The 15,271-nt window shown below is 47.1% G+C and overlaps 1 protein-coding gene across 4 annotated transcripts in view; it reads left to right on the top strand.

The window, feature by feature from the left end:
• Nucleotides 1-15,271, top strand: part of LOC142034287 (sodium/potassium/calcium exchanger 3-like) — a 282,832-nt gene that overhangs the window by 144,896 nt on the left and 122,665 nt on the right. For 2 of the 4 annotated variants that reach the window (XM_075035262.1, XM_075035269.1), the window contains exons 7-13: nt 1,032-1,106; nt 5,604-5,629; nt 7,381-7,434; nt 9,003-9,136; nt 11,828-11,988; nt 12,568-12,847; nt 14,484-14,650. In XM_075035262.1, the coding sequence (XP_074891363.1) occupies nt 1,032-1,106; nt 5,604-5,629; nt 7,381-7,434; nt 9,003-9,136; nt 11,828-11,988; nt 12,568-12,847; nt 14,484-14,650 (897 nt within the window). Of the gene's footprint in view, nt 1-1,031; nt 1,107-5,603; nt 5,630-7,380; nt 7,435-9,002; nt 9,149-11,170; nt 11,230-11,827; nt 11,989-12,567; nt 12,848-14,483; nt 14,651-15,271 lie in introns of those variants that run through there. The other 2 variants (XM_075035261.1, XM_075035263.1) reach the window with 2 other exon arrangements.

Raw genomic sequence — 15,271 nt, 5'->3', positions numbered from 1 at the left:
CCTCCCCTGAATGAGTCGGCATGGGTCAAGTTGATGTTTTTAGCAAGGACAAGCCCATCATCCAGCAGTCTAAAATTCCTGGAAACCTAGGGTATGAGATGCCAGCAGCTGGACTCACAGTGGACATAGGCACTGCATGGTGGTAGGACAAGGATGGGGAGGACCCATATTGCTAGGCAGCAGCTGGGGACTGTGTCTGGTGGTGCTCCCCTGCCCACTGGACCATTGCATACCTTGCACTCTTGCTCAGCATTTCCGGTTGGTTTCCTCTCTCAAGGAAGGCAAGAGTCCCAGGTTGGGGAAAATTAATACAAGAAACAGATGCAAACCACAGGGGTGGGTGGAAGGAGTGGTCATGTCCTGTCCCAGTCTCAACAGGACTGTTCATCTCCTGTGACAATTCTCCATCAAGGCACTCGTTGCCAAGCGCCAGCGCTGGCACAGAAGGCTCCTGCTGGTAAAGCTGGGCCCCTTCCCGCTGCCCCGACAGCAGCAGCACTCGCAGCCTCCTCTGTGGCAGGCCATCCCATGCCTGCCTGTGGTTCAACCGCCTCTGGCTGCAGCACACAGCCAGACTTGGGGGACAGCTCAGCCTGCAGGGACTGGTACTGCAGGCTCTGTGGTGTGTGTACAGGAGGGATTTCAGGGTGAAAAGGATATCAGATAGCCTGCTGAGCTCGTGGGAAACTTCTGTCATCCATAAATACTTGGGACTTGATTCCCCCTTCTATGGCTTTGACAACACTGGTGTGATTTAGCATGTCTGTGACTTTGCATGGAAGTCATCTGCTGCCCATGACTGTATACCTTTTGCTCTTCAGATTTGGCCATCCCCCCATCTCTCTAGTGGCTGTTCCTCGAGCAGCCACAGAAGGCCAGGGTGTTTCCTGTCTTGGGTCTCCTCTTTGTGTCCTAGCACGTGTGGGGACAGCTTACACAGAATGACAGGCTTAACTTTGTCACGCACCGTTAGTGTGGCAGTTGTGCTGCTGAGAGCCTGGCTGACATCCTCTCTTTGCCTGTTTTCCCAGGTCGTTGCACTGTCATCGTGGAGTCTCTTGAGAGATTCAATCTACTATACACTGTCTGTTGTTGCACTCATTGTGGTAAGTTTTTGAAGGTTATTCTCTGGGAGCCCACATGTCTACTGCCACCTGTAAAGGGAACCTGCTAAGAAATCATAGTCTTGTAGCTAAGATCCTAGCTCCAGGAGTCACTGGTTTTCTGCTTGTGGAAAAATGTACTTGTGATCTCCCTGGTTCTGTAGAAAAGCTTGGCCCAAGGGTAGGAGATCAAGGAGTGTCCAGAGCCCAGAGCAATAGCTGGGGAGAAGTGAGGTGCCCCAGTCCCAGTGCAGCCATGGAGTGCAGAGCTGAAACTGCGTGCTGCAGCCCCACTTCCAGCTCTGGAGCAGATGTGTCAGTCAGTCCTCTGCCGACAGTGACCTTCACAGCTTCCTAAAAAAAGTCTTAACTGACCTGTAAGGAGGCAGCATTTGTGCCCAGAGGAAAGAGATCCTCAACAGCTACAAAACATTAGTTTTTCCACACATAATTGGGGCAGGTCTTGTTCGGTGCATGCTAGCAGCAAATTCTCTAATGAAGGCTACAGTTTCAGTAATTCTTAGTGCTGCTCCTATTCCAGCTTGCATCAAGCTCAGGAAGTACTCCGAATCTCACAGAAACAGGCTATACAGTGAAAAAATGTTAGCAGGAGTGTTTAGATAAAGACACTACCATCATTTTAGCATTAACTTTGCAACCAATACCAAACAAAGTCAGGAAACATAAAAATTGAGTTTCCTGGTAACAGTTGCTACTTTGCTTTTTTTTCTTTTCTTTTCTTTTTTCCCAGCCTAGTCTAGGACCCTAGATTCCCTAAGAAAGGAAGAGTAATTTTGCGAGGTTAACTTCCATATGTAAGCAAGAAGGGAACTTTAGAGTCAGAAGATTAACGCTTGCATTTCTAAAGTTTGCACTACTTTTATTAGTTGCAGTTTCAACAGTGTGTTTTGGTTTGCCTTCACTCTGCACACGCCTGTATACTGTACATATTCTGTAGGTGCAAAGGCCTATTATTTGTCTAATCTCAAACAGAGGGTTTGCCTCAACCTGTTTGTACTTTTACTCCCCACACTGCAAGGTCAGCCTTTTCACACCTCATGAAAAATAACTTTTCTACATAATTGTTAACAATGAGCTGCAAAACAAAAAACTTTTTTTTTTTTTTGCTATGACAGCTTGACAGTACCGTCATACAAAAAAGTGTTCCTAAACAACAAGCTTGGCCACACCCACTAATTGTAATAAATTACATTGCACAAGCTTAAAGATATCTAGCAGGCATTCTCTTCATTTACTCCATGGGAAGCACAGATGTGGGCAGCTGCCTGGCATTTAGCGTCCTGTTGTTTGGATTGGGTCTTTCATTTATTGCATGGTGGCAGACAAAAATCTGTTGAATCTGTCATCAGTTTTTAAATTCCTAAAGCAAGGCAGATTTTTTTCATGGCTGGTTCATCCTTGTGGTTGTCAGCTGCTTCAGGATGTTGAGAGCCATTCTCTATTGTATTGCGTCCAGTGCGCCCCTGAAATTCCTAGCTATGTCTCCTATGGAATGAGAAAGTTGTATGACTCATTGAACAGACGTCTCTGTTATCCTTAAGACTTTTCTCCTATACTTTATTTCTGTATAAGCTGTTCTTCGTAATTACAGAGCTGCAGAAGTCCTTTTGTTTTGGAAGGGTACCCCATAATATCAGGATACTGTTATTTTTTTCCTAAGCCTCGGGTTAGCTTCTCTCCAGACGTATGCCCACTCTTCTGCTCATCTTACCAGCTGTGAGATTCAAGGTCCTTCAGGCAGCCAGGTGTCCTGGTTTTGGCTGGTTACACCATGACACCAGGGCAGATGGTTTCGGCTGGTTACACTATGACACCAGGGCAGCAGGACTGTGCAACTCCAGGCATTAGTGGAGGCTTGAAGGCATTGCCAGAAGTCTTATTGCCATGTAACAGCACTACGTGGCTAACTGTGGCTTGGGAGGTGTGGAGTGTGTCCCACTTCTCTTCAGCATTACTCCACAGCAATCATTGCAAATGACTTTTAAACACCTCTTAGAGAAAAACAGAGAGAGATGGGAGGAAGGGAAACCATTTTAAATGGTTAAAGATTTAGCTCCCAGCTGATTTACCAACCCCTTTATATGCAATATTGCTCCTCAGTTGATGGCAAATGAAGAGTTTTCCTTTCAGAGTCAAACACTGCTTCAGTTTAAGAAGTTTCTCCTCCCCTTCACTCAGCCAGGGACCCCTGGCTTCACAGTGGCTTGGGTCTTTCCTTTTAAGGCAGAATCAAATTTAGGTGGCAGCACATTATTATTCGAATACTGACTCTCCAGTCCCCAATGTCTCTGCTGGGAGACAAGCCACAGGCTCCATGCAGAGCATAGCAGGACCTGCATGCGGTTCTCCCTATTTTAGAAGGCATTTAAACGCTTTGCCGTGTAAGGATAATTTGCCATATCAGGGCATTGAGACTTTGCTGCAGCTGAAATATAATCATCTTTCTTGAGGGATGGTACTGCTTGTAGAAGGTTGGTCTCATAGTATTTTAAACAGCAGCTTGAGGTGCTGTATTGTAAGTTGTACTCCACTGGTGTCTTCACTAATCATAAATACACCTGAGGGGAAATAAATACATTCCTGCCAATGCTGAGATTCAGCAGCTTTAAAAAGCTTGATATTCTGCTGGATAAATCAATGTGACTTTGTCTCCTTCCATTTCCACTAGCAAAGGAATTGCAGTGCTGCAGTAATAAATAGCAAAGCAGTATAAACTCACCTGTTTGGTGCTCCAGGCCGTTTGATAAGACTGAGTGAACTCACAGAGATTCAAAGTGGATGAACCTCACCATACTTACCTCACCTTGATTTAGCCCTGTGATTTTTTCCTTTTTTTTTTATCCTTAAAATACTACAAAGCTACCTTGTCTTCTTGTAGAGCTTGGCAAAACTGTTACTCTTTATTTCCCTTGAAAGGCAAAAGATGCCTGTGTATCTTAACTGGAAGGGACGTGGTCAGAGTCATTAGTGACAGAAGTGGGATGGGTGCTATTTTTAATCACAAAGGTCAATGCACACGCTTTCACGTCCCATCACACCAACACATTGTAAGCTAAAACAGGCCTTGTCAGATTAGATCACGGTGACTGGGAGCTGTAACTTGTAACACACGTAACGTTCTGTGGTCACGTTTTCTTCCAGTAAGCTTGCTTGGTGCTGGCTGTGGGGCAGGAGTTGCTCTTTACGGGCTAATACCGCTGAAGGGAAGTGTTTCACTGTGCCTTCAGAGGCTCGCTCCCTTTCCCTCCCTTCTCCCTGGTGCGCTGCCATGGACGCCTTTCCCTGGTGCCGGTATGGCGTTCCCGCCTCTCTGCGCGGCCTGGAGCCCAGAGCGGGCGCAGGTGCTTCGGCAGGGCCCAACGGGAAGCAGGGCTCCTCGCCCAGGCTGACGGGGCAGAGCGGGGGCCCAGGCCGTGGGGCCGCAGGGTGCCGTGAAGCAACCCCAGCTCCAACCTCCCAGCGGGGCCCCGTGCGGCCGTGAAGGGCCGGCTCCCTCGGGCGCCCCGCTCGGCGGCCGGGCGGCCTGGCTGGCCCTCGGGCCGCCCTGCTGCAGCAGCCGCGGCAGGTGGGTCCTGAGGCAGCGAGGGAGACGTCCGCCTGGGGGGGAAGGAGAGGCGGAGACGGAGGGGTGCCGCCAGCAAGGGAGGGTGGCAGCCCCCTCTGCTCGCAGCCGGGGCCGCTGCCGGCGGCGGCGGAGCGCGGGCCGGGGAAGGGCCGGGCTGTGGAGCTCTGCGGCCACCTGCCGGTCACCGCCCGACGGCTGCCCCCTCAGACCCTCCCGAAGGCGGGCGCGGCGGGCCGAGCACCCGTCACCTCTCTGGCAGCGCCGTGTTTCTTCCCCGGCACGGAGCGCCTCACGCAGGCGGGAGGAGGCGCGTTTCTGGCCCGAGGCGGCTTGGCGCAGCGTTGTTAGGAAAGCTGCGGCACCCGCCCGCAGGTGTGCTAAAGCGGCTATCGCGGCGCTTAAATTTCAGCTCGCGTGGTGACCGTGTGGATCTTAAGGAAGTAGTGTAATGCCCCGGGCCCAGCTCTTAGCCGGCAGAATTTCACAGCAGCTGTGGCGCTGGCTGTAGCTCTGCGCAGCGATCGTCCCCTTGCCACCCGAGGACGGGTCAGGGGAAGAGGCCGTGTCTCTGGTGAGAGCAGCCCTGCGGTCCAGAGGCAGGTACAGCCCCTTCTCTGACTCACTTCTGTTTTCCCTGTAACCGCTTCTGCTTCGCTGCTGCAATAGCCCCGGTTACGCAAGGATCCCGTGGTATTTGGGAAGGAGTACCTGCCTGCCTTTACTAGGTGAGAGAAACGAAGGGTTGAAAAGTTCAAAGGCTGGGCAGGAGGGCAGTGCCAAAACAGACCAGAGCTTAATCCCGTTGCCCTGAGCCCTGGGTCGCTCTGCCCACTCTGTCCCCTGCTCAGGTGATGAGCTGTTTTCAGCTGTGGTTTCATGTGTAACGTGCCTATTTTTAAACCTTTTCTCCACAGTTTATTTATGATGAAAAAGTCTCCTGGTAAGTATATCCGGCCGTGAATCCCTTTTCTTTTCATTTTTTCTGATTATACCACAAAAGCTGCAATAAGTAGGGTTCATCAGGAAAGGAGGGGAAAGCTAAAAAGCTCTGCAGGACAACTCAGGCAGCAGTTTCCTGCTGCGTGAGAAACCTCAGCACAAGATGGGCTAGAATAACTCATTTTCTGAGCCAGAAAGGAAAGCCTAGGAGAGCGTCACTCAGACTGTCTCCCGATACAGCAGCAGCAGTCGGTGCCCTCTGCCCACCCTGCAGCAGCCCGGGGATGGCGATGTGCTCAGCAGAGGCACAGACTGCTGCTTGGGTGCCGGTGTGCCAGGAATGTCAGCTGCCTGGGAACAGAAGGGACCACCCAAGCAGTCATAAATAAGTGTGTTCCAATATTTGGATTTTTAATAATTTAATAATTTAAAACCCAAAAGCTCCTACGGCAATATTAAAGAGCAAATGACTGGTTTGAAGGAAGAAAAAATATAGATGTATGTTAAAATGTATATGTTAATATCCCCATGAACGTACTTAAAGGTACCATAATAGGTGTGGTAGGCGAGGAGGGCTTCAGACGCTTTTAAAAGTGTACTTTCGGTTGTTTTGCTTTCATGGTTTTGTTTTCAGCACCTCTCAGGGCTTGTAGAGTGACAGTGGTAGCTTTGATTTCACTCACAGCCAGTATTATTTAGATTACAAGCACTAGGGGGAGTCAGGCTTTTTGGGTTGCATGTTTTCTTAAACTTGTTCTCACTGGGGGATTTATGTTTAATTTCAGAGAGGGATTTCTGAAACACAGAGTTTTGCAATGGCTTGTTTTTCTTTGGGTTTTTTTGTTTGTTTGTTTTTTGTTTTTTTAACTAAAATTGACTTGAGGCCCAATTGTATTTGACTGTGCCCTTCAACTAAAACACATCAATGTGGAAGCCGAGTGTTGAACTACCAGAAGCAGGGAATGAGATATTGATATGGTTAGTGCAATGTCTCAAAATCCTTAAAGAGAAAATGGCCCATGAGTTTTAGTATATAGCAGTCTGAAAATGGATGATTTCCACAAGGACTAGCAGATTGCCATAGGGAGCTATGCAGAATACAGCATTTTGGTCAATGAAAAAGATTACCTAGAAACAAGTTCTAAAAGTGATATTCTATTTTGTTTTCATGCAAATTTCATTAGTTTGACTCAGAAACATTGGAGAAAAAAAAAAAAGAGAATATCTAATCAGCAGTTTAAACTGCTGCCTGCTATACATTCTCAGTGGTTATGCAGCAGCGGTAGCAAAAGAGCAGCTGCCCCTTGTTCAGGTTATCTCGGCATGATCAGTGTGGTTTAGCATGCTCAGAAAGCCCAACGTCCTGCTTTAGACCCATGCAGGCAGAGCCGGATGACTGCTCCCTTCCTTCTGCTGCAGCCTCCACAGGTATTGCCCCTACAGAAGTGTCGATATTCCTTGGGTGCACGATTTGTTCACTGAACTTCAGGGTTTAGTCATTTGTTCTTAGCTGTCAGGTTGATTTGGCCAAGTAAAACCAGAGCAGAAGTCAAGAAAACAAAGGAGGCATCACACATGGGCATGTGAGCCATTTCTTTACATATCCCCTTTTCTAGAGGTGCCTTAAGACAGCCCAAGAGGGTCAAGCCTTTCTGCAAGTTTGTGGTGTGACAGATGGGGGAATGGCTGAACTTGGGCAGCTGTCTGCTGTGCCCTGCTCTAATGTGTTTTCTGTGTCGCTCTTGTTTGCAGGTGGGAGTCCTTAGTCTTAGTGCTGATGTATGTCATCTACATCGTTATCATGAAGTAAGTCAAATGCGCCTTCGGCTTGTTTAGCTTGTAAGGCTTCCTGCTTCAGTACTTTTCCAGAGGTTGCAAAGGTAATTGAAGAGAGCTGCAGGCTGTGGGCAGGGCTTCCATTGCATGGCCCAGCTTGCACGCCAGCAGCACCTCCCATAGCAGGGGTTAAAGCACCTTGCCCTGTCATCTCCCTATCTGTAATTTGTCCTGATGAGGCAGGAAGGGGCTGCCTATCCCCTTAGTACAGATCCGAGGATCAGATGTGTAAAGGTGGGTGGTGTTTTTACGGATCTCACCCTGTGTGTGCTGACTAAGGCTAATGCAGCAAGTCCATGGCAGAGCAGAGAATCGAATCTGTCTCTTGAGTCCCACCAGACCAGTCTCTTCTGACTTTGCTTTAGCATCCCTACTCAGAAATAAACACATGGGAGATTTCAGTCTACTTTTTATGGGTGCAAAACTCCACAGCAATTTGTTCTTGCTTGCTTGGAGACCCCTGATAAAACTACAGCACAATCAGCATGGATTTTCTGAGCATCTGACCTGTGTAACTTCTTTCACACAAGTTCATACTAGCAAAACTAGTCTGTTCTGTTCTTTGGTTCCCCTCCTCCTGCCTTGTTTTTAAAAGCCAGTGGAAAGGAAACCCAGATTTAAACTGGAACATTCAACAAAACCTACCAGCTGCCAAGCACACCAGTGGTCTTGTCTCAACAAGTAAGAGTAGAGATTTGTTTTGAAATTATGAATAGAGTAAATATTGTGAGAGCAATTCTCAGTGAGAACAGCAAAACACTCAGGCTGGGTTGAAGGGAACATAAGTCAGAATTCATCTCACTTCTAATAATTAGAAACTTTGTCTTTAACATGGAGGGTAGCTTCACCCTTGCAACAATTAACTGACCAGCAAAACAGACAGTTGTAATGTCTGAATCTAGAATAGATATTTTTTTCTGAAAGCAATGCTGTAGTGTGAACAGATGTTTCAGACCTGTTTGTATATAGCCAGGGAGATTGTTGGCCTGGTTAGGGACCTTGGCCAGGTGTTCACAGTGGTCTACCCTTGCCTTTGAGTATCACGGTGAGATCCTCAGCTCATATTTTTGTCAGCTCCTGGCTACTCTAAATAAAATAAGAAACAAAGAATATTTCTCCCCACCCCCCCACCCCCCACCCCGAGTTGAAACAGAATTTAGCATATGGTGGTGTGTTTCTGTGGTAGGTCTTCACAGGTAAAACAACACTCATGCTCAGGTGTGATTACGTGGTAAAAAATAAATTTGGATGATGACAAGTAATCATTATTTGCTATGCAGTGTATTAATTGCACATAATACATGTCATTCAAGAGTCATGTCTTGTATCTATCATAGCCTTCTGTCTATGGAGAGATTGCATTGTATACAGTTTAGTTAGAGTGCTGGCATACTGTGGCTAGATTTCCTTAAAACCAAAGTGGTTTTCTTCCCTCCCGTAATTGGACCGCACAGGATATGAGTCTGGGAAAGGAAGACTGTCAAGAAATCCACATGGAAGGAGCAAAGGTACATCTAGAATTTGTTTCATTTGTGCAGGTACAACTCAACCATACATCACTGCTTTGAAAGGAAGACAAAAAACTCTGCGAATATGGTGAATGGTTTAGCAAGTAACACGGAAATGGATGATAACAGCAACTGTGATGCCACAGTGGTGTTACTAAAGAAAGGTAACTGTTCCAGTAAGTCACCCTGCTTGCTTGCATCATTCTGAATGTTTAAAAGTTTGTCTGTTAGTCATACAGCGTGGCCTGCTTCTGCCTATCAGCCATGAAATAGGTGCAGAGGTGGTCCTTTTGTAACTCCCCTGCCAGATGGCCATGGTTCCTGTGCCTGGGCGCACGGTGTGGTGACCCCAGCTACTGCGTCCTTTGCTGCTGGAGGCAGTTCAGGCCTCCTCTGGGTAGTTATTGCTGCTGGACAAGTGTCTGGCTGAAAGGACTCCTCCAGATTCAAGGCTGACTTGCCCAGGAGCTACTTTAGACCGTTACAGCCATGCCATTGTAAGTCCTCCTGTGGGCGCTGTTATTCTGCACTTAAGGTGCCCATTTACATCTAGTACCGCCAGTTAAATTTAACTCCATTCCAAAGTGACAGAAACTGGGCAGGGAGAAAGGCCCTACTTACACTAGTGTACACTTCCCCCCGGTTAAGGGAGGGTGGGGACTCTGTGTTGGTCTTGGTAGCATGATCATACTGCACATGCTGTCTTGAATGTGCACAACTTTTCCATGTAAACTTTAAGTGGATTTCACTTTGGCTGAAATCTACTCCTGCTTGACTTTAGTTACGATCATGTATAAAAATGTTTGTATTTCTTCAGATTAAAAAAAATTCACCCACTCCATAGCTCAGCAGCAGTAGCTCGATGTGTGCGTTTGCAAGCATGTGCTAAACTGTATTTACAGAAGATAGGGGTTTTTTTATCTTTGCAACAGTCAACAAGCATGTGCAGTAACTGCTTGGGATTTATATGCACATATCCTCAGGAATAACACCTGCCCCTGCCCAGTCACTGGTTTAACTTGAGAAGGAGCTCTAGAGCTCTAGCTTGTCTAAAGCAGTCCTGGTCTCTGATTACAGAGGGGCTGCCCTTTTTTTTTTTTTTTCTGGACTAAAAAAAAAATATTAACAAAAATAGGTCTCTCTCTTCCTGCAAACAGTAATTGAAAGACATAGTCTTTATACAGTACACAACTAAACATGAAACGTGGACGGGTTGGTTTGCTGACATCAAACCCTTTGAGTCTACCAAAGGCCAGCTATCGTGTTACTGCCTTATTGCTGAGGGAAGGCTTTTGTTAGTGCTGTGCACTCTGCTTTGGGGAAGCTGCTTTCATGGGAACAGCTCTGTAGCCTGGGGCTCAACAGCAAAACTGTGCTGGCAACATGACTACACTCTGTACCAGTAAAGCTAGACTGGTAAAACTTGGTAAGCACAAACTTGGGCCTTAGTCATCTAGGTTTAGCCGGTGGCCTCAGGGTTACGCACCAATGAGGCAGTTTTGGTTCTGGGATTTGGTTGAAATCTCCCCAGAATGCATCTATGCATGACACTGCTCAGCTGCTGGTAATTTTTTGTTTTGGACACTTGTGGTTACACAAACTGGCTGAGGAAGGAAGACGAAAGGATTGCTTCATTTTCTTGCAGATTGTTCCTGTATTCACTTGGCACTGGGCCACTGGAGGCCCAGACAGACAAGTGGTGCTGCTGTGCACATCAGCCAGTAGCATGGGGTCGCAAACAGCACCCATTGCAACAGGTTGCCTGAGGGTTTCGGACACTACTGTTTGCTTTCTGAGGGCTTTTCTGCACAGAGGACCAAAAAGAATCAAACAGGAGGATTTCTGGGCAGTTCCCCCAAGTGCCATGCAGGAAATGCCAGCATGGAAAAAGTCACAAGGAAAAGCTGTCTGGCTGTTCTGATTTTTTTGAATATGGATGACCCCACGTGTCTACCCCAATCCATGGAAACCTTCTCAGTCAGAAAAAAAAGTGACACTAAGGCCAAGGAGATGCTCTTCTGTAAGACTAACAGTGATGGTAATAAATAGTAATGCCATGAAACATTTGCCAGTGTTCAGCACTGATTTTAATAAACCAAAGCAGAGATGTGTTGGGAAAGACCTCAGGTTTCCCTGCTGCCGGGTCCAGAGTTCACAGCTCGAGGTAGCATCCAGGCACAGAAGGGATGGACGCTGGCACAGTGGCACCCCAGAGGTAATGGGCACTGGCACTTGCCCCAGCTGGAGCGTGATTCAGGTACCTGCCCCTGTCTCCTTGTTCCTTTGCTCCTGCACTGTGGGTCACACCCCACGGACTGGCACATGCGCTTGCTGCCAGGTTTGATAGCACTTCCCAGCCATGAGCTGTGAGTCCAGGATGCAGGAACCTGTTTTTCATTTGCATTGGTACCCCGCAGGAACACAGTGACTATGTTCTCACCCCTGTCTACGGTTAATGGTGGGTGAGGCCGATATCCTCACAGAAGTGCAGATTATAATAGTGGAATTAATGCAGCTTTACTGCAGCACCATTTCTACCTTGGTGGAACAGCTTCTGCGGAAGCAGTCATCTGCCTAACACAGGCCTATGATGGGCTGTACAGAGCAGATTTAATTCTCCGTAATGAGCAAGGGTGGAGATACCATGTTGGCAATTTATTTAAAGACAGAAATGTAGGACATGTAAAGACAGAAATTAAGGACAGAGGCGGCATATTTTGAATGGTGGTAGCTGAAGGAATGGTTCTTACAAAGGACTTCTGGAACCTGCGGGTTTATTCTTCCGAGAGCCACGTAGGGCAGAGGGAGAAACTGCTGGAAGAAGACTTCAATTTTTCTTTGTTCCTTGGCTTCAGGAAATTTCCACCGTAAAGCCTCAGTGATCATGGTGGATGAGCTGCTGTCTGCCTACCCACACCAGCTTTCATTTTCTGAGGCTGGGCTCCGGATCATGATAACCAGCCACTTCCCTCCCAAAACACGTCTCTCCATGGCCAGCCGCATGTTAATCAATGAGGTATGTCTTTCATCTCCCTGTGCCTCCCCTTCTCCTTCTGAATTTGCCTTTTTCTGTAGCAGCGTTTGAGTCAAAATGGAACTGTTGTGCTTCTTCTGGATTCCTGATAGCATTTTCCCAGATTTTATCCTTCTGTCACTGACTTTACTAAATCATCCCTTGTTATCTGTCCCCATGGAGATTTTAGCAAAGAGAGTTTCAAGTCATTATGTGGTTCTGTTACCTGTAGCTGTTGCTCACAGGAGGTGCCCCCTGCATTGATTGGACATTAATATCGCTTGCACTTACTTAATAACACGGTACTCCACAGAGTCTGCACTTAGTCTGGCCCTGGTCTTGGAGTACTCCTGGAGTCAATTCTACAGCCACTGGTCCTCCTTTTATAAAAGTTGTATACGTGAGATTTATCTAGTCATCTGCAAGCAAGCATTGCATTATACCTGATCAAAATTAATCCCTTTTGCTTTTAAAGCCAAACTTTTAAAGAACTCTGGACATCCTCTGTTCCTCCCTTTCTCTTTAAAAAATTAAATTTAAAAAAATCTGTCTTTCAGCAAGAATTTGTGCCTATGTTTACAGAGACAAAGGCTGATCAACAGCAGGACTTATACCAACGGTGAGTCAGAAGTAGCAATCAAAATACCTATCAAGCACGTGGTTGAGAATGGAACGGGCCCCAGCAACTCCACCGAGCGGGGCGTGAATGGCACACGGCGAGATGAAGACATGGCTGAGGCTGGGAATGAGACAGAGAACGAGAATGAGGATAACGAGAACAATGAAAACGATGAGGAAGAGGAAGATGATGATGATGATGATGATGACCATGAAGGGCCATACACACCTTTTGACCTACCCAGTAAGAAGCTCCTGGGTTTGTGTTGTTCCAGAAAGCAAAACTCACTTTGGGTGTGCCAGAAAGCATCGCAAACACGTGTTGAGGTAGAAGTGTCTCTGAGAGCTCCCATCAGCCTGTGCCTTGCAGTGTAGTTCCTGGTCACAGGTAAAAGGTGGGAAGAACTGGGAAGCAGCAGGAACTTCTCAGGATGCAGACTCCTGGGCTTGGACACACTTCTGCTGCCGCTCATACATTGGCCCAGAGCTGATGTTGCAGTCAGAGGGGAGAGGCAGCAATCTCCGTGGGGTTGTTCCTGCCCCCAAAACCTGGGTCACCCTCTTGGAGAGACCCAGCTCTCTCTGCTGACTGTGGAGGAAGCTGAGGATGGTGGAGCCGCTGGCAGGCTGCCTGAACGCAGGTCAGATGCACCTGCGTCTAGGCCTTACTTTTGCTGGGAAATGAGGTGCGCTTTTACCTCAGTGGTAAGGTGTAGTGCTAGCGGAGACAAGGCAGTGGTGGTGCTGATGTGGAGCGGAGACAAAAGAAGGTCCTGGGCACCTCTGCTTCCTGATTTTAACTAGGCACGGCCACAGTGCCTTCTCACTCTTTCTGGAGAGCTTAGAAAGTTAGAACAGCTTTGTGACCTGTGAAAAACCACATGTGCCTCAGGTTGCTGAGCGCTGCGCCTGCAGGATGGAGATCTCCTTTTTGCCAAGTCCCTCTTACCTCATCAGGGCTCTAGTCCTGGGATAATTATAACGTATCCCTGCCCTACCTTTGACTCACAGTTGCCACAGCTGGCAAGATCTGCTGGGCTGCTGGCCAAATCTGCTGTGTTGCAGACAAGCCAGAATACTGTAGGGTCTGTTCCTGCCCTTTACAGGTGAGATGTTTTGGGGAACTCCTGTTCAGATCTCCTTACTCAAACAGTGTAGCTGTAGTTTGAGTAAGGAAAAAAAGTGAGCCTTGAAGAGAGTAATTTAGATGTCTTATGGACCATGACACTAGCTTCGTAGTATGGGAAAGGTCAGCATGGACTTCTGGAGATCTCTGGTTCAAACCCCTGCTCAGAGCAGGTTGCCCGAGGTTCTGTCCAGTTGAGTTTTGATTATCTATAAGGATGGAGATCTCACAGTCTTTTGGGGTACCTGTTCCAGTGTTTGACCACCCTCATAGGAGGGAAAAAAAAAGAAAATGCACAACTTATGGTAGCATATATTCTCATTTTCCCTTATTGCAAGTTGAGTCCATTGGCTCTTATAATTTCCTTGTGCATTTCTATGAAGGGCCTGGCTCCATCTTTCCTATACCCTCCTCTTAGGTGGTTGAAGATGGATCATATCTCTTTCTAGAACTTGCTTTTTATGTGGTACCTGTAAGAACTTGACCCAGGGAGGGTAGCAGGTGTGCTCTGACCCATTACTTAACAAACTCTCAGGGAGGCACTTCATACTCCTTCCCTGTGCCCCTCTCTGCCCTCCCATTTCTGCCATCACACCGCGATCTTCTGAACAAAGAATGTCTTGTCATTGTCTTGTTTGGATAGCAGTTAGGTTGAGGTGCCCCTGGCATCTTGCTTGTTAATATTAACAAAATAATAACATTTTGGACTAAAGCAGACTAGAATTGTGATTGTTTCCCTTTTTTTGTTTTATAGCTGGCAAGATAGAAATTCTGAAGTGGCTCTTCACATGGCCATTGAGTTTTGTCCTGTACTTCACAGTGCCCAATTGTAACAAACCCCACTTGGAAAAATGGTTTATGGTTACCTTTGCTTCTTCTACCCTCTGGATTGCAGCTTTCTCCTACATGATGGTGTGGATGGTACGTACCAACTAAAGCAGAAACCGCAGCCTGGGAGAGGCAACAGAAGTGGCTTTTGTCAGCTTAGAGAAATGTGTAGAAAGTTCTACCTACCTGAATTTTTAGATGAGAAACCTTAAGTCTGCTTCCATTTCTATTAGACCTGTCCACACTCAGAAGAAAGTTAGGGGCCAGTAGCCATGGCCTTTGAACTTGATTCAGGGCTGGAATTTCACCCAGATTCTTTAACATGGGAAAAAATTACACTTGCACCAGTTTAACACCTCCTTGTTGTGCAGGGCAGTGTAAAGAGGCCCTGATGCTAGTAAGAATCTGGCCTCAACAGCTTTTCCTTTTCTTGGAGCAAGCAAGCTTGAGAGACAGAGTTGTGAATGATAACACTTTGAACTCAGCGTGAACAAAAGCCAGATTCTTGCACAACTACTCTAGTCAACAGGAACTTAATTCTACCTCATTATCCTAAAGGTAGAAGGGGATAAATAAAAACACAAGGAAATCCAAGCGTAGTTGGCCTGTTCACAGGAGAGTTTTGTGCACTGCCTGGGTCATTGAGCCTGTTAGCTTGCTGCAGACCTCTTTACATGATATGCTTCTCTTTAAAGAAAGCATGAGTTTGCACTG

Source organism: Buteo buteo, chromosome 9 (genome assembly GCF_964188355.1).
Source record: "Buteo buteo chromosome 9, bButBut1.hap1.1, whole genome shotgun sequence".
Taxonomy (NCBI): domain Eukaryota; kingdom Metazoa; phylum Chordata; class Aves; order Accipitriformes; family Accipitridae; genus Buteo; species Buteo buteo.
This window is presented reverse-complemented; position numbering and strand designations above follow the sequence as displayed.